At 40.3% G+C, this 23,299-nt stretch overlaps 1 protein-coding gene across 1 annotated transcript in view; it reads left to right on the top strand.

The window, feature by feature from the left end:
- RPTOR (regulatory associated protein of MTOR complex 1) overlaps positions 1-23,299 on the top strand; it is a 312,090-nt gene that overhangs the window by 181,296 nt on the left and 107,495 nt on the right. The window contains 2 exon segments of the mRNA XM_033138999.1: positions 11,698-11,773; positions 22,043-22,144. Coding sequence (XP_032994890.1) covers positions 11,698-11,773; positions 22,043-22,144 — 178 coding nt within the window.

The raw sequence follows: 23,299 nt of genomic DNA, 5'->3' as shown, positions 1-23,299 counted from the left end.
ACTTAGTAGAAAACATCAGGGTAAGAAGTAATTCTTTACCAAAACATTGAGTCGGACTAAAAGCATTTCCAGAAAACTAAAGCAAAGCCACACGGTACCTGCCAAAATTTGATGTGAAAGAGGGAGGACCAAAGTGAGCCTTTGTAATCGTGCTTCATTTTTAAGAACATAGTAGTGTAGGTTTACAATCCGGAACAATTTACAGCCAGCATAATAAAGCGGTCTTTAAGGAAATCTAGAAGTTCTCTGCCTTCCTTTTCTTAGTTATAAAGTCAAGCATTGCTATACCTCAAGAGACTTAAACTAGAGGCAAGTTGGAGGAGATTGGGATAAATTATTCAGAAGTATATATACTTTTGCTGTATAGAGTGAAGGAAGATGGAATTTCAGTAGGGGAAATAAACACTTTATATTTTAAAGTAAAACATTGCTGCCATTTTCTCCAGGGGATGAGTGGGGAGTTAATGACAAGAATCACAGAGGCCTTTCCATACTTTCATTTTTGATGTGAAGTCATGGGGGTCATGCTGTCTGCCTTCTAAAATACCAGTGTTCCTTCAGAGTATACCCTGCATTTCACATTTTCATTCACAGTGTCTTACTTGGCTGCTTAATAAACGCAAACAGATTCCCTAGGGCTTTACTAAATTTTTGGCAACAGAAAAGTCAGGCCAAAGGGGTAGGTTTCAGGAAGGAAGTTTAAGCCCCACAAAAAAAATCCATAGGTTTTTTGATGTCCTTTTTGGAGCTTATTCCTTCAGCGATCTGCAGTTTCTGTACCATCTTTAATGGTCTTTTTTCTGAAGTGATCATCAGTTAGTCAGATATCATATAGACAGTATAGTGACATCAAGTTGCCATGTGGCCAGTCAGATATGGTACAACACAATGAAGTCAAAATTCACAATCAGGGACTTCACTCTGAACTGGCTTTCTGGTGATGTGATGTAGCCAGTCAATTTTTCTATGTGATGACATAGTGAAGAGAGTGTTCCCTACCCTCGCTCTAAATAGGTGAACATTTTCACCCTAATCACAGCCTCTCCCCTGATGAATCCCCTCTCCTCCACAAAATGCCCCCTTTCCTCTTTGGTGCAGCCCTAGATTTCTGTGCTTTCCTTTTGGTGTTTCCCTTAGTGTCTTCATTCTTTGGATAATGATGTTTTGATTTATATATTGTTTAGTGCCAAATAAAGATAGTCTATTTTTGTATATATTTTTTTACATTGCCTTTATTTTTTTGTTTGCATGAGGCAAGGTCATAGATTTTGTGGGTTTTAGTGCTTCACATTGAATTGGGCCCCTGCCCCATCCACAAAAGAGTATACAAATTTGCATATGCTAATTTACATGTATGGAATTTTAGAAATAATTGTTGTTGTTGACATTGACATCCATCTGTCTTGGGAGACATGGAGGAATGTGCCTTTGGGGATGAGTCGAACTGTTGAAGTTTATAACACTTGCTGTAGCTGTAGACCATACAGAGAGACATGTTTTGTTGCAGCTGGGGCGATGAAGGCATCGGGTTGTGCTGCTGCAGATGTACCATGGAGTTTCGTCTCTTTGCACTCCTCCCGCAGTCATTCCTCCTCTGTTCACTACTAGTATGCACAACCTGACTTTCCCCGGGCACTGTAGTTTTTACAAGCGATTTCCCACAGTGGGGTTGATGTTACCAGCCTTCATGTCACATTTGCAGACATCTGCAATGTAACATGGAGTTGGTCTGCCACAAGCCTGGTGCCTGAAGCCAGTCTCCTGACACAGTCAGGAAAAGTGCACTGCTGAAACCTTGTCGGGAGAGATCATCACGGACCACAGCAAGCTGCAGCAATGGGCAGAGCACTATCAAGAACTGTACTTGAGGGGAAATGTAGTCTCTCACACAGCAAACTCCAGCATTGCAACCTTCTACAAGAACCAAGGCAACCACCATGACTGTAACAACTACCATGGAATCTCCTTGCTGAGTACTGTGTAGTACTTTGCCTGTGTATTCTCAACAGATTACAGTCACTCACTGACAGGGTCTATCCCAACCCCCAATGCTGCTTCACAGCTCAGAGGTCAACAGTCGACATGATTTTCTCACTGCACCAGCTGCAGGAGAAATGCTGAGAGCAGCCGCCTGTTGAGCACTGCCTTCATAACCTGATGAAGGCCTTTGACTTTGTCACCAAAAAGGAATCTTCACACTGCTCCACAAAATGGAATGTTCACCTAAGCTTCACATGATGGTTGTGTCCTTCCATAAGAACATGTGTGGCACTGTCCAATATGACAGCTCATCCTCAGAAGCCTTCCCTATAAATATGAAACAGGGCTGTGTTCTTGTCCCAACCCTCTTTGGCATATTCTTCTCCCTGTTGCTCTCATATGTCTTCAGCTTGGCTGAAAACAGGTATGTGTACTTCCATTCAAGGAGTGATGGGGAGCAGATTAACTATTCTACTATCAAGATAAAAATTGTCCAGTAGTACTGGACAATTAAATATATATATATATTTATTTTGACTGCATCAGAACCAACACAGCTACCTACCTGAATCAAGATAAAGGTGTGATAGGCCCTTATCTGATAATTTAAATAGCAGTGCAAGGCATCTCACCACATTAGGAAGGATTATGACCTTTGCTTTGATACGTAGAAGGCAGGTAGGGAACAGTTGAAGTTGTCCCCAAAATTGTATTTCTATACTAGAAAGGCTAAGTTTCTTATATTTCTGCCTGCCACACAGCTGCTAAAGGCAAAAGAGCCCTGCTCTTCCCCAGTTACCCTAGTGCTTGCAAAGAACTAAAGTTTCATAGGTTGGTTGTAAACTAGCTATATTACTGTACATTTTTCATCCATTGATCTTACAGTTAAGATGTATATCTTACCAAAGTTCAAATGCCCATGCTTGAATAAATTCAGTACTGAATTATTGAAAAGCAGATAGTATATTCTAAGAGCATATGTTGTGGTTATTTATTTATACCTCATAATAACTACAGCAGTGTTATCAGCGCAGGTCAAATAGTCGCCCTTTTCTCTTTTGAGCAAAACATATTTAAGCCTTTGACATGCATATACCCACTTGAATTCTTGTGTCAAAGGAAAAAATCCTCCTGTTCCCCGCCATGGGAATCATTCCCTTTCTTTCTCCCCACCATGTTGCTGCTAAAGATAACTTAGCAGCCTCCAAAATTGAATTTCCCTCTTAAAAAAAAAAAAAATTAATGCCAAGGCTGGATACTACATTGGATGGTTCTCATGCCCTGCTCTTTCTCCTCATCACGACCTCCAATATGTAATACAAAGTACTGTATTTACTCAAATGCAATTCACACCTTTTTTGGCCAAATAACGTCGTGAAAATTAGGGTGCACATTAGATTTGACGGCACATTTACATTCACCAGCAAATACTTTTTTGGTTTCAAGGTTTTGAAAATTGAGGTGTGCGATAGATTCAATGGCACATTAGTTTCATGAGAATACGGTAATACTGAGCTACTGTTCAGGGCTAGTGTAACTTATACTTCATTACCCACAATGCCTTTGCATATGCGTATGCTAATTATGGACTTCATTTGCATCAGCAGGGTATTTTTAAAAAAAATATTTTATTTGTTGAATATAAGAACAACATATAATCAAATACAAGCAATCAAATACAGTGTTCCCCTACCCAGTATTGCTGAAACAATGACTGTGTGTGTGTGTTTGCCTGAAATTAAACCTGTGTTAGAAGAACGTCTTTGGTGCCAACCTTTTTTTTTTTGTGGACCTGCTACTGCCCAATATTTCTTGGTTGTTGCTTTTCTGGGCAGCAATCATTTCTCTACCAGGTAAGACCAAAACGCAGCTTCAAAATGATTCAGAATGTCCCTTCTCCGAAGATTGGGTGCCAGTGACCCTGCGCTGCAGCACATTTGTCCTTCAGAACAAGACTATGAGGCAGCAAAGACTGAAGCATGAAATCCATGATGGATACCCAAACTTGTTGACGGACTCTCTGACGCTTTTATGCTTTCCATTTGTTGGTGAGGTATTTTAAAATAAGGCTGACTATGATTCACAACTGCAGGTATTTATTTAGGAAACTTACAGTTAAAAATAATGGAATCTTTTGTCTAGCGTTCCTTATTTCTCAGGCAGTAGAAGTTAGCCTGTAAAATATACAGATCCAAATATCATCTGGCATGAGGGGAAGCTCCATTCGTGCACAGACTTGCAGTCTCTTCCCTCCTCTGGCTAAACTACCTGTGCCACACCGTACAATGCTCTGAAGAATTGCATATCCCTCCACAGAGAGAGAGCGCTTCTGCTAATGTATAAAAGATTTTGTATCCATGCAAATGTTAGGTAATGGACTAATCTAATAAAATATTATGTATTGTCACGGTCTTGCTCTTATGAAATCCTTCTGAAGTGGAACCCCTGCCTTTATCTCCTCCTCCTCCTCCATGTGAATTAAGAAGATAGAACGTGGCTTTCCTTCTTGGCTCCTGTTTTGCCATCTTTTAATTTACCTTTCACTTTTACCTCTGGGTGGAATTTGAATAGCTCTGTTCCCCTCCTCTCTTTTTATGAGTGTTTACAGTGCTTTTTCTTGGGCAGTGGCCCATTTCACTTGTGTATTTGTATAAGTATTTAACATTTGTTCTCTAAACACTAACACAGATGAAATATTAGCAAGCCTTGCCCTGCTTGCAGTGCTTCCCCCCTCCCCAACAAAGCAGGAGAAAATGTTCTTGAGGGTAGGTAGCACTGTAAGAAAATGGCTTGAACAGCGCCTGTGGAGAAATTCAGGTTAATCACCAACTCGTTACATTGCTAAAGGCAGTCATATTACATTCTGATAATGGTGATTATGCTTTTCGGAAAAATAATATTGACTGATATGACCACATTGATTTTTAATGATGTGTTTGTAGAAGTAGGAAAAGAGATTTGGCCTTAAGCTGCTGAAATCTCTTTTCAAATACCATTGAGTTTCTCTCTGATAAACGTTCTTTTTTTTTTAAGCGTTCCAAAATTTGACCTTGTGGGAATGGCTGCTTCTTTCTCTTTTCTTTCTTTTCTTTGTAGAAGAATTTGTGGTTTTTACCTGAAATGCCTTTGAGGAGTTAAGCATCTTAGCAACATCTGCCTCTATCGGCTAATGACCTACACTGGTGTCTCCTGCAATTTGCAAGTAGCACAAATCAAGACTGTCTCTTCCCATGACCCTCCTTCACCTCTAAGCAATAAAGTATAGATAAATAGCATTCATCTCAAAGCCCTTGGTGTTATTGGCTCTCACAAACTATTGAGATATTATTCTCTTTGCAAGTTTCTGTCCCTCTTGTTTTCTGGCCTGAAAGTTGGGTAATATTATTAGTCCTTCGACAGAAGTTTAAAAATATTAATGTAGTAGTAAAGCCTCACAAGATTTGCAGGCAAATTTTATTCCACAGCCCCCATTTGGGACTCAGTGTGTCTAAGCCGGAAGACAAGTGGAAGCCCGATCTCTGGAACTGAGTTTCTGTTTTATAATCCAGGTTCCTACTGCTGTCCTAGTTTCCAACCAGAGAACCAAAGGCTATAACAAGAGCTATCAGAGTGACTTGAATACAGTGTCCATTGCGTTACAAGGTTGCATGAGAGGGATTCCCTAGGTTCTTTAGCTTAAGGGGTATGCTTTGGTACTGATTAAATTTTGCAGGCAGGAGCCGAACAAAGCCAAGCCAACATTGAGATTCAGAGAGCAGATTCATTTTGCCTTTAGTAGCTGGGCCTCCTCCATGGTCCTAGCACATGGCCAGTAAAACTAGCACCCAGAAAGCAACAGCACTGCTGGGGTGTTTTTGTTTTACTCTGTTGCTCTAGGGAAGGAGCCAGATCTTTTTCAGGGTCATCAGTCAGCTCAGAGGTAGTAACAGCTGCTTCAGTGTTCAATTCTATGAGTCTCTTGGTAGAACCTTTGGGGAACCATTTGTCACCACAAATTATTTTTCTATATCTGCAGAGTAGGAACCATCCATAAAGGCATGAGCCAAGCCTCTGTTAAATGTTTTCACATCAATTCAGCATTGCAGGCAGAGTTCAGAAATAGGATATAGATTTAATTGTAATAATGACTTTATCTCTTGTCACAATCTGGAATAAATATCTCCCACAACTGTTCTCTATAACCATTTTGCCTGCATCCTGGGCGTTTATTGAGCACGTGGGAGCCATTTATTGCTTTTGCTTTGAAGCTGTTTTGATTATCCCCTGATTACCTCATAATTATATAGGCAGCCTATTGTGAAGGTCATTACTGAAGAACCATGGGGATGAGGAGGTGAGGGAGCAAATGAAACAAAGTGTATGCTGTGAATCAGTGGAGAAGAAATTGTGTGTTTTGAAAGCTGTTCCTTATTTTGTGTGTAGTTTTTGTTTTCGGTCTGCAGCCTGAATCTGTTAGTTGGCTGCTTTGCAGTAGCTAGTCTCTTGGGTGGAACACAGTTGATTAAGATTTAATGGAGGTATTCAAACAAGCAGCTAAAATCCTGTATGTTGATTATGTACTATATCAGTATGTAAAGCCTCTTGGAAATAAACATTTTTTTATTTCCATGGCTCCAATCTATTGCATTTAGCTAATGCTTCCCTCCTTGCTCCTTTAAAGGAAAAGTGTGATGTGTAGCTCACAAATATTCAGGTATGTTAAGATAACAACAGCAGCTAAGTTCATGATTGTTAGAGACAAAAGGTGGTTAAGAAGCTTCAGTGAAGATGAATACTTGTCTGGTGTACTGGCAGAACTGTTTCAATGCATTTTCATAGAATCATAGAGTTGTAAACTTTCTATTTGAGTTGTGCACTTTATGTGTGTTGGTTTAATTAAAAGTTTGCCTGAGATTCAGAGGGACATGTGCACTATGCAAGCATTTAAAAATTGGTGAGTTTTTATAAGAAGGGACACCCACAAAACTACCAAACTGTTCTTTAAATATACATGAGGAACTTTGGTTTGTGACGACACCTTTATTTATAGGAGTGGAGCCCTGGCAAGTACGTGGATCAGTTGTCACAACAACTGACATTGTTGCACATCAGCTAGTGGTCTCCCATTCCTATGTTAGCTTGGCATTTTCCTATGCTCATTGTTGTGCTAGCACAGCAGGAACTTTTGTGAATTGTCTCTTTTCAAGCTGTATTTTCAACAGATCAGTTTGAGACATTAGTGCGGCATGCAGTATTAAGTTGGGAAGAAATGAAGGGGGAAAGGGTGGTGGTGCGTGGGGTCAGGTGGCAATGCTTCTATTCTTCTGCTTAGTGTATGGGTGGGGGGTTGTGTCAGTGTCACTTGTGCGGATTCTCTTTCTATTGCTTGTTATATTTCCTTGCTGGTGAGAGTGGTTGGGGGTGGCCTAGGGTGTGGTTGGTTTGTCTTTGGTTGGTTGTAGTGAGATTTGTTGATGGGGGGGAGGTTGGATTTTGGGGTCAGGTTAGCCATATTGATTCATATGCTGTCGGCAGATTCTTGTTGTTGTCTTGTTGGGCTATGTACATGATAAAGGGTAACCTCCAGATTGGATTACTGCCATGCACTCTTATGCGGGGCTGCCCTTGAGGCTAACTCAGAAGCTGCAGCTGGTGCAAAATGTTGCAGCTCAACTGCTCATTGCAATAGACTATTGTATCACCATCCGATTATGCTGCTGCTGAAAGAATTACACTGACTGACAATTAGCTACTAGGCTAGGTTCAAGGTGATGGCATTGGTGTACAAAGTCCTACACAGCTTGGGACTAGGATACCTAAAATATCTTATCCCTTTTATACCCAACTGATCACTACACTCTGCAAGAGAGAGCATCCTGCAGATATCATTCTACCCAAAATTCAGTTCTGCAAAGTGTCACAATGTGGCCTTTAGCGTGGCAACACCAACCCTTTGGAACTCTCTTCCATTGCATATCACACAGGCACCGTTTCTGTTTCTTTTTGGCATCTGCTAAAGACGTTCCTCTTTCAACAAGACCTCTAAAATGTTGTCCCAGTTGGTATCTGTCTTGGAATTGAATTGATTTTATGTATATGTTTTAAGCTGTTTTTATATTATTGTTTTCTTTTAAAAATATTATATATGCAGTTGTTAAAACTGCTTTAAAATATGTAACTTTTTATATGCTTTATTGTAAATTGTTTCAGGATGCCTCATGGGAAGCAATAATAATTTTAAAAACCATGTTTATATTGCTTTCCTCATTCTCCACCCAGTTCAGTTGCTTCATATAACACAAATTAAATAGGCAATTAAACCAACATGCAATTTAAAAGATTGTGCAAATTGGTCAAGCTAGTAGGCTTTAACAAGTGTGGGATAAACTTTCCCCCCCTCAAGAGATTAACTGTGCATCAGACTATCAATGCAATGCTTCCTAAACTATTGTAGTTTGCCTGCTTGCTGGTGATTACCATTTTTATCTCTTTGTGGCCAACACTTGAGAAAGGTACCGGTATTTGAAAGGCATCTGAATTAAAATACAGCAGTTTCAGCTGAATACAGAATGCACAGATTGAGGAGAGAGGTGAAGCACTGCTTGACAGAGGCTAGGTATTACTAGCTTCCTGCATGCTCCATGTCTCAGAGACACTCCGAGTCAGACTGTCTCCAGTGACACAGAACATGTTCAGACCTGTTAATTCTGTGCCACATTTTTGCACTGCTTGCCCTTTCCCTTCACCCTATGCATTCATTGCATGTGCGTCGACATAGGAAGGTGCCTTTTACTGAGTCAGTCCAAGGGCCTATCCAACTCAGTATTGTCTACACTGACAGGTAGTCTCATTCACCAGGATTTCAGACAGGGAGCATTCCCAACCCTACCTGGAGATGTCGGAAATTGAACTTGGGACCTTCTGTATGCAGAACAGGCTGCTTAACTATGGTCCTTCTTTCAAAGTGCTGAAGGAATCCTGTTCAATTCTCTCCAGAAAGACTTTCAGCCTTTTCATTTTATTTTTGTAATAAACTTGTGAACTACATTGCAGATCTATTTAAGGCTCACTCTGTTAATCCTAGCCATGCCTACTCAAGTAAGTCCTATTTAATTCATTTGGGCTTACCCCCAGGTAAGTGAAGTTAGGATTACAACCTTGGACTATATTTGAATGGGTGTCTTTACATAATAAATTAGAAGGGTTGCATTCAACTAGCCTGAACATTTCACCAGCGCACCTTCTCTCACCCCCCACAAACCCCTTAAATACAACAACAACAACAACAACAACAACAACAACAACAACAACAACTTTATTATTTGTCCCTTGCCCACCTGACTGGGTTGCCCCAGCCACTCTGGGTTCCAGGGGTTTCTCCAACCCTCTGGGGACAGTGAAGAGGGGGAAGGAGAGAGGAAACCCTGTTGCTCTAGCACAGGCATGTCCAACAGGTAGATCGCGATCTACTGGTAGATCACTGGACGTCTGTGGTAGATCACTGGTAGATCATTGGCTCCCCCCAAAGAAGCTGAACAACTGTGGCTTCCCTAAAAAAAGCTCAACATTTTCCCGCCTCCCTGAAAAAAACTCAACAACTTTGACCCGAACTCCCCAAAAATGGGCCTTCCTCCTGCCTAATAAAAGCCCAACAACTTTGACCTGAACCCCAAAAAGGGGGGTAGATCACTGCCAGTTTTTAACTCTGTGAGTAGATCACAGTCTCTTGGGAGTTGGCAACCCCTGCTCTAGCACAAAGAAATTAATTGAATATCTCCCATGCATCTGAGTAGAGCTTTCAAAAGGTCCATCTTTAGGTCTACTGATTCTTATTTTTGTTTTTTAATTGATTCTTAGTATCAAGTAACAAAACACACCCATACAAGGAAAACAGAGCTTAGTAGTTGTACAGAAAAGAAAGAAAAATAGCAGCTGATGGTTGTAGTTTTAAACATTCCAAGAAAGGCTATAAGATGAAAGTGTCTCTCCATAAGGTTCCATGAGTCAATGGAGGATGAAAACCATGTTTGATTGTGTTAACAAAGTCAATAAAAGGATACCATGTCATGAAGAAGTTGTGAGTCTTTCGCCTCTCCAATCAATATTTCTTTTGTGAAGTGGTTCATTTGTCCTTAAGCACAATGTCCCATACTTGCGAAATCCAGGCTTCAAAAAGATTTGCATTTTAAGTTTTCCAGGTCCCGTCCCCCCCAATCGCTAATCTACTGCAGTTAATAAATGGAGGGTGAGGTCTTCATTGGTTATTTTTTTAATGTGAGGAGTCAGATAAGAAAGTACGGCTAATTTTGGGTCTGGCTGTATTGTTTGATTGTTTGAAAGCTTTTTCCCTAAAGGGAATAATTTTGAGGCAAAACCACCACATATATACTAGAGCGTCAGTTAAATTGCATCCCTACCAGCAAAGGTTGGGTGTGTTATGATTAATTCTATATAATATGGCTGGGCACATGTACCAGCATTTATAGCTTTTTCTCAAGTTCTAATTGAGATGGATTCAAATCATAGTTTGTTCCAAATGTGTTCCGAGTTGTTCCTTTACTTCTTCTACACAATCTTTTCCCCATTTTAGTCTTAATGAAGTGAGGGGATGGGAAGCCAATTGTGTGAGGATTTTATATAGTTGGGAGATTATTGATTCCCTTTCCCGATGGGTCAGTTCAGATAAGCAGTTGCTCAAAACTGTTTAAGCTGCGTAATGCTTGAGTCCTTATATTTGTGTGATTCAGAACATGTACAATCTGGTGTATCTCTAACCAGCCACAGGGTATATCTCCCAATATAAAATTTATTTCTGGAGCTGTAAGGGGCTTTCAATTAGTGTAGAAGTCCATACTGCCCATTCTATACCGCCCTTTATCCGAGGATCGCAGGGTAGTTTAAAATATAGAAACACAAAATATATGACATAGTAGCAAACAAAAACAATACACCCACACACAGTTTAAAAAGTCATAGATTCTTTAATTAGCCAAGGCCTGGGAGAAGACAAATGTTTTTGCCTGGCACCTAATGATATTATTGAATGTGCCGGGCGAAGCTTTCTAGGGAGAGCATTCCACAAGTGAGGAGCCACAGTAGAAAAATCATTCTTCTGTGTTGCCACTCTCTAGAGCACTTGTGGAGGAGGCATGCAAAGAAAGACCTGAAATGATAATCGCAGTGTCTGGGTCAGTTTTGTTGGAACTTCCTGAAAGACCATTTACTGCCACACAAATGTACTCAGCTCCTAAAATTTGCACTCTCTCTCTCTCTCTCTCTCTCTCTCTCTCTCTCTTTCTCTCTTTCCCTCCCTCCCTCCCTCCCTCTCCCCCCAGTACCTTCTGAGGTTAGACAGGTGGTAAAGGGCATTTTCAATAAAGACACCCCATCTTTAGATTTTCTTCCCCAGAGAGAATCACCTGACTCCAGTCTTGTTATGAGATGGGTGATACATGTTTTACCTTACTGACATGGGATTTTCAATAATGTTAATGTTCTAATGCAGTCTTCAAATTATTTGGTTTTAAATTGTTTTAAATTGTTTGCTAATCTAGAAAGCCTTTTAGGGTAGAACTTCAGGGTATAAATACCTTGGAAGCAAGTACTGTAAGTAAATACCAAACTAAGGTTTGTTGAAGGCCGCCGCCTTCAAATACAATTTGCTACTCTGGTTCCACACACGTTTTCATACAATCACTTACGTCAGACTTCTAATGTTGTCATGTTGTCTTTCCTTAGGCAAGCTTGGGACCTCGCTGTGGATATCTGCCTTTCTCAGTTGCCCACCATTATAGAGGAAGGAACTGCATTCAGGGTGAGTTACTGATTTTTCTCTTGGAACATACATGGGCCATTCCATAGGAATCAGCTAGTGCAGGCATTCCCAAACTTGGCCCTCCAGATGTTTTGGGACTACAATTCCCATCATCCCTAGCTAACAGGACCAGTGGCGAGGGATGGTGGGAATTGTAGTCCCAAAACATCTGGGGGGCCGAGTTTGGGGATGCCTGAGCTAGTGCTTCAAACCTCATATTCATTTTTTACTTCTTACACCCAAAGATGTTTCCCAGCAAATGCAAATATTTCTAGTCAAAGTTATTGATTAATGGAGGATTGGAGCTGCTCAACATTTGAGGAGTCAAATCTGATTGCATAGCTAATACAGAGTCTAGTCCAGGCTTCCTCAACCTCTGCCCTCCAGAAGTTTTGAGACTACAATTACCATCACCCCTGACCACTGGTCCTGCTAGCTAGGGATCATGGGAGTTGTAGGCCAAAAACATCTGGAGGGCCAAGGTTGAGGAAGTCTGGTCTAGTCTAATTTAAATCATCTTTGTGTATTGTTTCTTAAGAATTAGAAAACTGGCTATGCTTGCAAGGGAGGAATAGTTCCTACTTTTATAGTATAAAAGAACAGGTCCCTGTTCTGAGAACATGACAATCTGAAATTCTACATACAGAAGACAACAGCGGAAGGTAGGAAAGGCAGGGTTAATGAGAAGAAGTGTATGGAATTATTTCAGTTCCATGTACTTAGGTTTAGTTACCGAAAGACATGGGAAATAGAGGGTTACGGTCCATGACAACTACAGGTAGTTACTGTAACATTGTTTAATGTGACTTTCATCATAAGAGGCTAAATGCAATCCTTCTGCCACCACTGTTTTGGGCTGGATTCAGCTAACCTAGTACACTAGTAGAAGCCTGTGCAAGGACTTCCACTAGTGCAACAGGACTCCCCCCAAAAAAATCTCCTTGCCCCCTGTGGACCCCCACATGTCCCACAAATCTGCTCACGATCAGGAGAACCTCCAGTGCAGCATGCAGGGGCAGGAGAGGAGAGATTGTTCCATCTGACAGGCAGACGTACTTGTGCTGAAATAATGATCAGTGTGATGTTGAATTCTACCCTTTCTTCCCCCACCTGCCGCAATTTTTTGTTCTCCAAGTCCCAGAGCAGAATAAACACTTTCTCTTGCTTATGGTAGTTTCTCAGAGCTAGAAACACACCTGAAGCCACAGTGGTTTGCAGAAATTTATGTTGTGATGATGCTCCTTCCCTACAAAGGAAAAACAAACAAACCAAGATCTAGACTTCCTAGCAGGTTGTCACATTTGGCTTCTTAGAGCTAACCAACACTTAAAACTGGTAGATTAACTTGGGTACAGAGAAGATTGAATGGTATGTATGTTTTTGGATATCTCTACCATATGTTTGTGGTGAGTGTACCATAAAACGTAGAGCATTATAGAATTTGTTGAACTTGTTTTTCTTTACTGCTAACTCTGAGAGAGAAAAGGAGAGAGAGAATTGTGGATTCTTGTTATTGAATGGAATTGGCTTCCTGAAATAATGGTGTGTATAATGATGCTATGTGCTCACAGAGGCCCATACTATTGTAACAAGTCTACACTGCCAAGATTTTACAATAAAACCTTTTATTTAAACTAGCGCTCCTGAAACTTGCATGATTACAAATGCTGCATTGAAGAATTATATTTTGGGAAAGTTGGAGCACCTAGCTTTGTTCTTTAGAATGATCTCATGCAGAGAAATTGTTCCCCTCTGTTTTTGCTTAGTGATTTTGAAGGGAAAAACTGTTATTTATCCCTTCAAGCTTCAGATGCCTTAGGCTATTTCTTTACCGTCTTATGGACAGAACCATTTAAAATATATCTCTTTTATAGGCTCATTAGCCTACTTGGTCAAATACTCTGATAGATTCTGGGCTCAGCTCCATTAAAGATGCTTTAAATGGAAAATCTATGTTTTGTTTTCTCAAGTTGTGTTTGACTAGATAACTAGTTGTTACCTAGAATACTATACTCAGATACTATACTCCAGGGGTGGCCAACTTCCAAGAGACTGTGATCTACTCACAGAGTTAAAAACTGGCAGTGATCTACCCCCTTTTTGGAGGGTTCATATAAAAGTTGTTGAGCTTCTTTGGGGAAGAGGAAAGCGACATTGAGCTTTTCCTTTTAGGAAGGAAAGCCCTATTTTTGGTGGTTCAGGTCATTTTAGGGGTGCAGGGCAAAGATGTTGAGCTTTTTTTAGGGGAGCAAAAGTTTTTTTAGCTTCTTTGGGGGCAGCCACTGATCTACCAGTGATCTACCACAGACGTCCAGTGATCTACTAGTAGATCACGATCTACCTGTTGGACATGCCTGCTATACTCCTTTCTTCTACAGTCACCATTTATCTCCACATTCTTTCATGCAAAAAATAAAAAATGTTATACACATGCACACCACACCACTTTTTAAATGGAAACTAGCTTTGGGAAGTGTGATTTGCAATGGAGAAGCTAATGTGGGAGAAATGTTTAATGCTTTGTCTGCTAGCATTTTGCACCTTTACTTTTTCCACTAAGCTACTTCTATCACAGGTTTCTAGATGCATGTTTGTGATGCTGATACCCTAGGGCAGAGGTTTCCAAACTTTTCAAGTTGGTGGCACACTTTTTGGACATGCATCATTTCGCAACACAGTAATTCAGCTTTGCATCATTTTGTGACACAGCAACTCAGTTTTACTAGTAAACTGGAGGTTAAACTAACCCTTTCCACCCCCAGGAGGAGCGTGGGGAGCATTCATGCAACACAGCTACACACTGCAGCTGACACACTGAAGTGTTGCAGCACACAGTTTGGAAAGCTCTGCCCTAGGAGGAGAAACACGAATTCAAGGCCAGGGGAGCAATTTTGAGCAGAGAAATGGTTAAAGCACTTACCTTGCTGCTTCTCCACTCCAATGGGTTTCTGCCAAAGCTGCCTTTTCATAACAAAGTGGATATTGATGTTTATAAACCTGCATTTGCAAAGCTTGCATGTAATGTTTAGTTTGCCATACCCTCTCTCTCTCAAAAAAGGTAGGTGACCAAAGGAAGCTATCCCATTTCAGACAGATTGGTATATTAAAATGCCATTGTACCCCAATTACATATAAAGAGGGAGGAGGTCTGTTTTAAAAGCAAAAGGGCCACATAGGTGAAAAGAGTGCCATAAGGGGACTCGTTATAGAGAAGTAGGCTATTAGTCTATCATGCTTGGTGTCACCCTAAACTGTGGTTGCTATTTAGTTCTTGCCAGTTTCCCAAGGCTGAAATAACTATTATGCTAATTATTCTTTAATATAATACTTTAGCCAAACTGAATTGGCCCCAAACTCACACAATTGTTATAGCTAAATATTCAGTTCACAAAATTTAATCTCACTTTCCTTTCACATGGCACTACCACCTCAGAATTTATGTGGAGACGTGCTTATTTGGAATTATTTCTCAGTCAACATTTCTCTCTTTGTGATGTTGGTATGTACACCTTTCCACACAGAGGGAGATTTTAGTATGAGGCTCTAAACAAGTATTTTTTCATGTGCAGTCTGAAGTGGTATAGCTATATTTCAGAGCTCTACAGCATAAGCAACTGCAAAATAAGCTCTCATCACTTATTTCTTCTTGTCAGATGGACTGTTGTGGCTGATCTTTAGATAAATGAGCAGTGGGCATATTCTTGTCAAGAGGAAGGTGCATTTGTCACCAGGCAAGCATCATGAGAACAACTTTTCCCCCATCTGATGAGATGGCAGTGTGCCAATGTTTGTCTGTGGCTATCTTTGGTAGGTAGGAATGCGTAATTTATTGAGTCATTTGACCACGCTATATCTATATTACTGTTGACACAGCAAGAACTATATTTGAGAGAGAAATGTCAATAATGCTTGGCATCACCTGCAGAATGCTGTAATATGTAAGACCCGAGGCCTTTGTCTACTGGGTGGGGAATAATAACGAAGGTAGTATAATAAGGGAAATCATTCCAGAGTTTAGGAGAGTGGGTGACTCAGTCTTAGCAGCAGGCCAGGAAGACTGTCAGAGCTGTGAATGTGTCTGATAGTATAAAGGTAGGTGTGAAGAAGGCCCATAGAAATAGATTACTATAGAACAAAGGACTCTATGAATGCTGAAGGGGTGAAAATGATTTCTCAGTCTGTTTCAGTTTCTAGAACTCTGAGGTGGGCAGCTACCTACAGGCAAGGCAGTGATGTATGTGTGATAAGCTCCATCTTGGTGGCTATTGCAATACTGAGCTTTTTGGACAAATGTATCTAGATATATTACACTGACTGGATGAGAGCCCAATAGAAATTTATTGGACTGGAAAAAAATTGCATTCAAGTTCTCTCGCAATGACAGCAACAATCTACAGCCATAAAAATGAATTATTCCTATACAAATGATTAAAGTCTTGAAGCTAATGACCAGAGGGAAAAACTAATGTGTAACCTACTGGAGAGTGTTTTGACATTTCTTAAAGATTCCTCAATACAACCTGTACTTGGCACGTAACATTCCTGCCTTTTGTGGCTGAAAGGGAGTAGCACTCTGGTTACAGGAATAAAACTTGTTCTCTCCCTCACAACCTCTAAAAACAGCTGTGTATCTTTGTCTGTTTGTTCGAATGTGTTTGTTAGGCATCATTTATTTAACATAGCTTTGAAAAAGCTGTTTCGGGATTTGTCAGTAGCAAGTGTTTTAATGTGACTTGGCTTGCCTAATTGTGTGACAAACAAGTATGACTCAGAATATTACTAGGTCTTTAAAGTAAGGGCATTCACCTTTAGTTTGCTTGAGTTGTTGGCATCCATCTGTCTCAGGAGACAATGGAGATGTGTGCCTTTGGGGTTGAAGTCAAACCGTTGGAGAGAATATTGGATAATTTAAATAAATCAGATTGCTCAGAAAACGAAAATTTTATAATAAACCAGTGTATCCAAATGCATGTGAACCGACAGTAAGTGTGAGGGCTCACTTCCTTCCTCCTCTTGCATGACTGACATCAGAGGAAACATTCTGGTTTGTTATCTGTTTGGTATCTGAAGAAGTGTGCATGCACACGAAAGCTCATACCAGGAACAAACTCAGTTGGTCTCTAAGGTGCTACTAGAAAGAATTTTCGATTTTGTCTTGGGAATCGTGGTTGTCATATCAGCCAGCCTCATGGGAAACTGTAATTTAACAAATCAAATTTCCACTTAAACCAGGCATGCAAGAGAAGTAGGAGGAGCAGATAAGATTGGGAAAAGGAATGCTTGAGCTTGTTCAGTCACAATGCAACAAACTGTGATTTGTTAGAGCAGCTGTGTAATGTCTGAACGAGAAGTATGTCCTTCCAAAGCTTTTGTAGTGTGGCATCTGCGTTGCTTATATTTCTGACTGCAGAACTCACAAAAATGTGTTAAAAATTACTCTTTTAGCTAATCTGGAATAAGTACTGTACTGCCCTTTACTTTTCTAGTTTTTATCGTCTGTGCTTGAGCATTGCTTTCATCAGGGACACTTTGTTTCCAGTGCTTTGGGCACTACAGAATAATGTTACACAATTGCTGAATAATCTCTGTGGTTAAGAAAGAAACCACCAGATTTGAACCACACACACACAAAAACACTTTGCATAAGGATTTATATTTTTCTCTTTACTTCTCTTTTGAAGGACTGGTGGACATTTAAAAGTAAACAAACAGCTCAACACTGGATTGCATTTTTAATCCATTTTTGCCAACTCCTATTTGTTTCCTGTTTGTCTACATAGACTAGGAAAGAAGTTCATCTTTCCATTAAATCCTTGCCTTTGCTGGCCTCTAGCTGTTAGTCAGCTTTTGCGTTACAGCTGCATCCTAAAACTCTTTGTATTGTAAAATTGAGGGGTTTAGTTTTCTATTACATTGCTTTTACACACAGTGAATTGAACATGACTGAACATTTTAGATCCTAACCCCCATTTCCTAATCAACATTTTGCTCTTCAATCTATCAGGAATTATTGTGCAGCAGACTAAGTTAGCTTCTGCCAGCCAGCAGTAATCCTATAAGAAATTGTGGTTTAATGGAGGCTCAAGCGTTAGCCACAAGGGGGGGCGGGAGAATTTAAGTATTATTAAGGTTAGTCATTCAGTTTTGTAACTGGGCTGGCAGACGTCAGAGTCAGTATCTCAGATGTCAAATGTTCTCACACAGGATTTCTTAAACATTGTCATAGCAAGTCTTCCAAGGTCAAAGAACAGTTTCAACCTCCATGAAAATACCTAATTCAAATTATAGGGTAAGAGTGGGGTACATTAACGGGAGAAACGGGCAGCATGGGATGCTTTGAAATGTTCAACATATAGAAGCAAAGAGACAGCAAACAGCTCCTTCAAATTCTGATGAATTGTCCCACGCCAGATAATAAAATTGGGCCCTACAGTTTCTTATGAAGTGTTATGGTAAATGTAGACAGTTACTCCTTTTCTCTTCACATTCTAACCCTCAAAACAAACTACTTGTGGGACTATAGACCAGCCCAAAGGAAAAAATAAAATAGAAGTCCCTGCTTCACAAAAAGTATCATAAACATATGACTAATGGGGTGGAAGCTGCTCTCTGGAACTGTGAGGCTGTCTTGTAAGGAAGGACATGGTACATAACCCTGAAGACTGGGCTCCAGCAAATTAAAATATACCACTACATCTCTAATATATTTCATTGATGTGATAACATACCGGGTAGGTAATCATGCAAACTCACAATACAAATTCCAGCAGCTGGTAATTCATGAAGTGTTTCTTTGCTTCTAGAAGCTGGCAGGCTGAGCAGCTGGGAGACAGAGCTATGCCTGATTTCTTTTGGAATCCAAGGCTGTGGCAATGGGAGAAGCAAGACCCTTTGGGGTGTTAATGCTGTGAACCCCTCTGTCGTAGGCTTAAGTTGTATACAGTGGTACCTCGGGTTAAGAACTTAATTCGTTCTGGGAGAGCCAAGAAAAAAAAGACAATACCTGAATATAAGCCACTCCCTTAAAATTCTGCAGGCACTCACACCCATTCTGTTTTACCGTATGTATGTTTCAGCAGTGATATCGTAAAAGCCAGTTTTTGTAAGGTCGTGAATTTAAGCCCCACTTTAACTTTTCACAGTTAGAATTTGGGGGGAAAGTGAGGCTTATACAGTGGTACCCTGTGTTACGCACACGATGCGTTCCGGATCACGCTACGTAACACGGGCGTGCTTAACACAAACGCCCCCCCCCACGCGCTCCAAGGAGGACTTCCGGGTCGCGGAGGTCCGTAAGTCGAACGTACGCAACATGGAGCATACGCAACTTGAGGTATGACTGTATTCAGGCCAATACGGTAAATAAAACAAAACTTGCCCCTTGCTGTGAAGAGTTTTTGAACAACTGCCAATGAAGTCTTCTGGTTGTATATAAACTTTTATTTTCTTGTGTCAGGAACAATCTAGATGGCTAGGCACTCTACATGTGATGGCGTGTGGAGCAAACTTTACACTGAAGCTGCGGTGGCCTTAGCAAATAGGCCTGCCCTAATACTCTAATAAACAGCTTGTATCCTTTTGTTGCTTGGTTGTCCTCCCCGTAAGCAGTTCTGCATTTAAAAAGCACAACTGCTTTTTAACTTAGTTTGTAGATGTTTTATTCAGGGAGGGCATACCCTACGTTTTGTGATGTCCTGCTTTGCAGAAATGTGATTAACTTTGAGATCTTGTTACTTATTCAAGTCTTGTGCATATTAATCTCCGTTCTCCCCAAGACCTTGTACAGAAATATAGTTGTACAACAATTCATTGCTGTCAGTGATTCAAGCAGATAAATCTCTCTGATTCTGCAAATGAAAAAGCAGATTAATTAGGCATTCATCAACATTATCAAGGCTCCATGCTGGTTTTCCCAATTTAAAAAATTATGCTTCCATGGCATTTGGCATAGTGAGGCACCTCTTACTTTACAATGCATCCTTAGACACACACACACACACACACACATGCTATGAAGAGACCCATTTCTTTTGAGGAGCAGTGCTGTTTCTGGCTCTATAAATCAAGATGCGGTAGATGGAAACTGTAATGTGACATTCTTCTCAGTACTTCCTATCTGCATAGTGGAGAACACCATGCAGTAAGGGGTCAGGGATTGCTGTTTGGCACGGGTGGGGAATCTAATCCAGAGCTCCCCTTGTGGCCCACCAGGCCACTTTGGACAGACCATGCCCACTTGCTCTACACCCAACATAATACAGAATACCAGGTGTAGGGCAGGTAAAGGTGGAACTTGACTGAAAGGGATTTTGCATAAAGTGTTTTGCCGGCCCTTGCTTGGTGCTTGGGATGAACTGAGCACAGGGTTTGCAAAGCCTTTGTGCAGTGCTTCCAAGGTGTGTTTGCATTCAGTTTGCATTTGGGGGGGGGGGAGCTATGGAAAACGGACCTGAAATATACTGTGTGTTATTTATTGAAGGAAAACCACATGAAAATGATCCACAGATGGCAGTTAACTCCAAGTAGACTAGCGAAAATGTTTAAAGCTAAGACAGGCAAATGCTGGAAGTGCAAAGTGGTAGAAGGATGTGGTGGTCATGTAAAGTAATCAAAGAATTCTGGGAAATGATTGATAACGAACTTAAAAAAAAAAAAGTTTAAGAGAACATTTCCCAAGAAACCAGAAGCTTTTCTTCTGGGAATAGTAACAACAGAAGTCCGTCGTCCCCCCAAAAAAATACGGCAGTCTGAATTTTGCTTGTAGCGCCAACCAAGGAGGAATGGCACTTTGAGTTATTGGAATATGCAGAGCTAGCAGGTCTGAGAAGTAAGATAAGAGAACAAGATGATTGAGAATACAAAAAGCATTGGAAAATGTTTGTAAAGTATTTTTAAAATCAGTATAAACAAGTGAGCAGATTAGTAGGACTTGAATAAATTCAGCAGTACAAGAGAAAGTAGGAAATAATTAGTAAGAAGAATAGAACTTGGTAACTTAGAATATGCAGAAGAGAGGGAAAAGAAAAGATACCAGAGAAGGAGAGGAAGGGAAGTCTTTAGGTGTTTTGTGTTGTGTCCTTGGTTTGTCGTGGCTTTGTTTTCATTTTCCCCATTTTATTCTGAACTTATTCTTTTTGAACTCTATGTAAAAACGCAAATAAAAATTACTTTCAAAGTGTTTTTGGGAAGGTTGCACAAGGGGCATGGGCAAGTGCCAATCTCCCATTATGATGTCAGTTGACATATGGATTGTCCCACCCAGCTGTCAAAGTTGACCCACATGAGTGGGGGGTAGATAAGTATTTGGTCTGGCCCATCGGGTCAAAAAGATTCCTCACCCCTGTTTTGGGGAGTATCTAAATTGGACCCAAGAGTGTCCTGCATAGCTTTGTGTGCTCCATCCAGATTGTAATAGTATAAATGTTACACATTTTATCAAATAAGAATAAATAAAATTTTAATTCAATGTTAGTATTAACCATAGTCCTCCACATAAATAAATTAAATCAAGATATGCATGCACAAAAAGCGGTAGGAGGTAGGGGAATGAGGCCCCAGAAAGGACTTAAGATCTCTTTAAGTTCTACATAGTTCTAGTAAGACATATCTTACAACCCAATTTTGTACTTATATCCATATATTGTTAAGGGTAGCAAAACTGGAAGATAACCAGTAGATTTCTTAGACATTTATATCACTGAAATGGAATATAGGCATTTTGTGAATATCTTTTTCTTTTTTTTTACAAAAATGGAGAGATGAGTTTTGCTTGTGCGTGTTTTTTGACACCATCGTATAGAATTTAAAACTGCATGTATGAATTGTGAATGCCTTTGCGGAGACAGAAAAACATTTTTCATTGTTGCTGAATCATTTTCACCTTGGACTCAGTAAACGCAGCTCCATTGCACAGAATATATGAAAGCATAGCCATGAAAAAAGAAATGAATTTGTGCCCTGTCAAAGTTACAAGTGGGAAATGTGCACAGTGGATTAACCATTCAAAACTTATATACAAGAGTTTTCTCCCATTTTCCTCCCATATTTTTTTTAGTAGACGAATGATTTTGAGTAGCTGGTTCACAGCAGGCTGTAACATCAGCGTGGAACAAACTTTTGCTAATGTTATGCTGAGGTTAAAAAAAAAAAAGTTTTCCCCACTGCTTTGTAGTTGGTAAACAAGCAAATCTGGAGTTCCTGCATAGTTTCGTTGGCGTACAGTTTCCACAATAGTTTATAATGACCCAATGCCCATTGTTTCCCCAACAGCACAGCCCGTTCTTTGCTGAGCAGCTAACAGCGTTCCAGGTATGGCTAACGATGGGAGTAGAAAACCGCAATCCACCGGAACAGCTTCCCATTGTGCTGCAGGTGAGTTGGCAAGCAATAAGACTGTTACCTTCACTGAGGCTGCTGCAGCAGCATGTGGACAACCAGCCAGCTGCAAATTTGCTCAGTATGTGTGTATTTGCGTGCATGCCTTTCCCTGACTGCTTTGCTCTCTGCCAGATGGTGTTTGGGTAAATAAATTATGTGGACTGCGTTGGAGACTAATTGGAGCTGATTGTTTGCTGGGCCTTTGCTGAAAAAGACACATTGCACACAAGCATAGTCCCACTACCCCACCCCCTAAGTGCACCCCAGGTGAGCATAAATTGAGGTTGCAGGCCATTAGTCAGTGCTACGGAATTTTAACTCCTTCACCTGTTTTCTTTCGGTGCATCAGCAAGGCACTTGCACAAAACAGCTAGTCATGCCACCCTCTCTTTCCCACCCACAATTTACTGGCTACTAGTGACCAGTGCTTTTTTTCTGGGGGGACGCAGGGGGACGCATACCCCTAAACATTTTGTGAATCTAACGGGAGAAGAAACTAACAAAATTTTAGTTTATTCTCTAGCACAGTGAATCGTCAGTGTGTGAAGAAATGTGGAATGTGTGGGGGTAATACATATTCTTTGTACTTTTGTCCATTTACTGTGTTTATTTTCCCCGCTTTTGCATGGTTTTAGCAGATAGAATTAAAACTATTATCTATATATCAAGGTTTAATTGGTTTTTTTAATGGTTCTTATTTTTATCTTTAAATTGCCTCAAGTCCTGTCAGGGGAAAAGGCATAATAATAACAATAATAATAATAATAATAATAATAATGTTCTGTCTGTTGTGAGAAATGTGTATCGTCTTGCATTAAATGTATGACTCTTGTTAGCTATACAATTTTAGAAGAAGAGTGAGGGGACTGACTGAAAAATCCCTAGATTCCATATCAAATGCATAAATGACTGTCTAGTCCAGAGTTGGGGACCAAATGTCAATTGGCAAGTGTGTGAAAAAATAGCTGTTTTCTGCTTAGCTTGCCCTATATTGTGGTGCTGGTGTTGGTTTGTCTCCCTCTTCCTCTCCTTCTCTCTCTCTCTCTCTCTCTCTCTCTCTCTCTCTCTCTCTCATTTCATTGCTGTTTGTAGTCAATGAGTTGTACAAAATAAGTAAATGTTATAGGTAATTATCATGTAAAAGAAATA

Source organism: Lacerta agilis, chromosome 2, assembly GCF_009819535.1.
Source record: "Lacerta agilis isolate rLacAgi1 chromosome 2, rLacAgi1.pri, whole genome shotgun sequence".
NCBI classification, from domain to species: domain Eukaryota; kingdom Metazoa; phylum Chordata; class Lepidosauria; order Squamata; family Lacertidae; genus Lacerta; species Lacerta agilis.
Note: the sequence above shows the minus strand (reverse complement) of the source record. Positions and strands in the feature narration are given on the sequence as shown.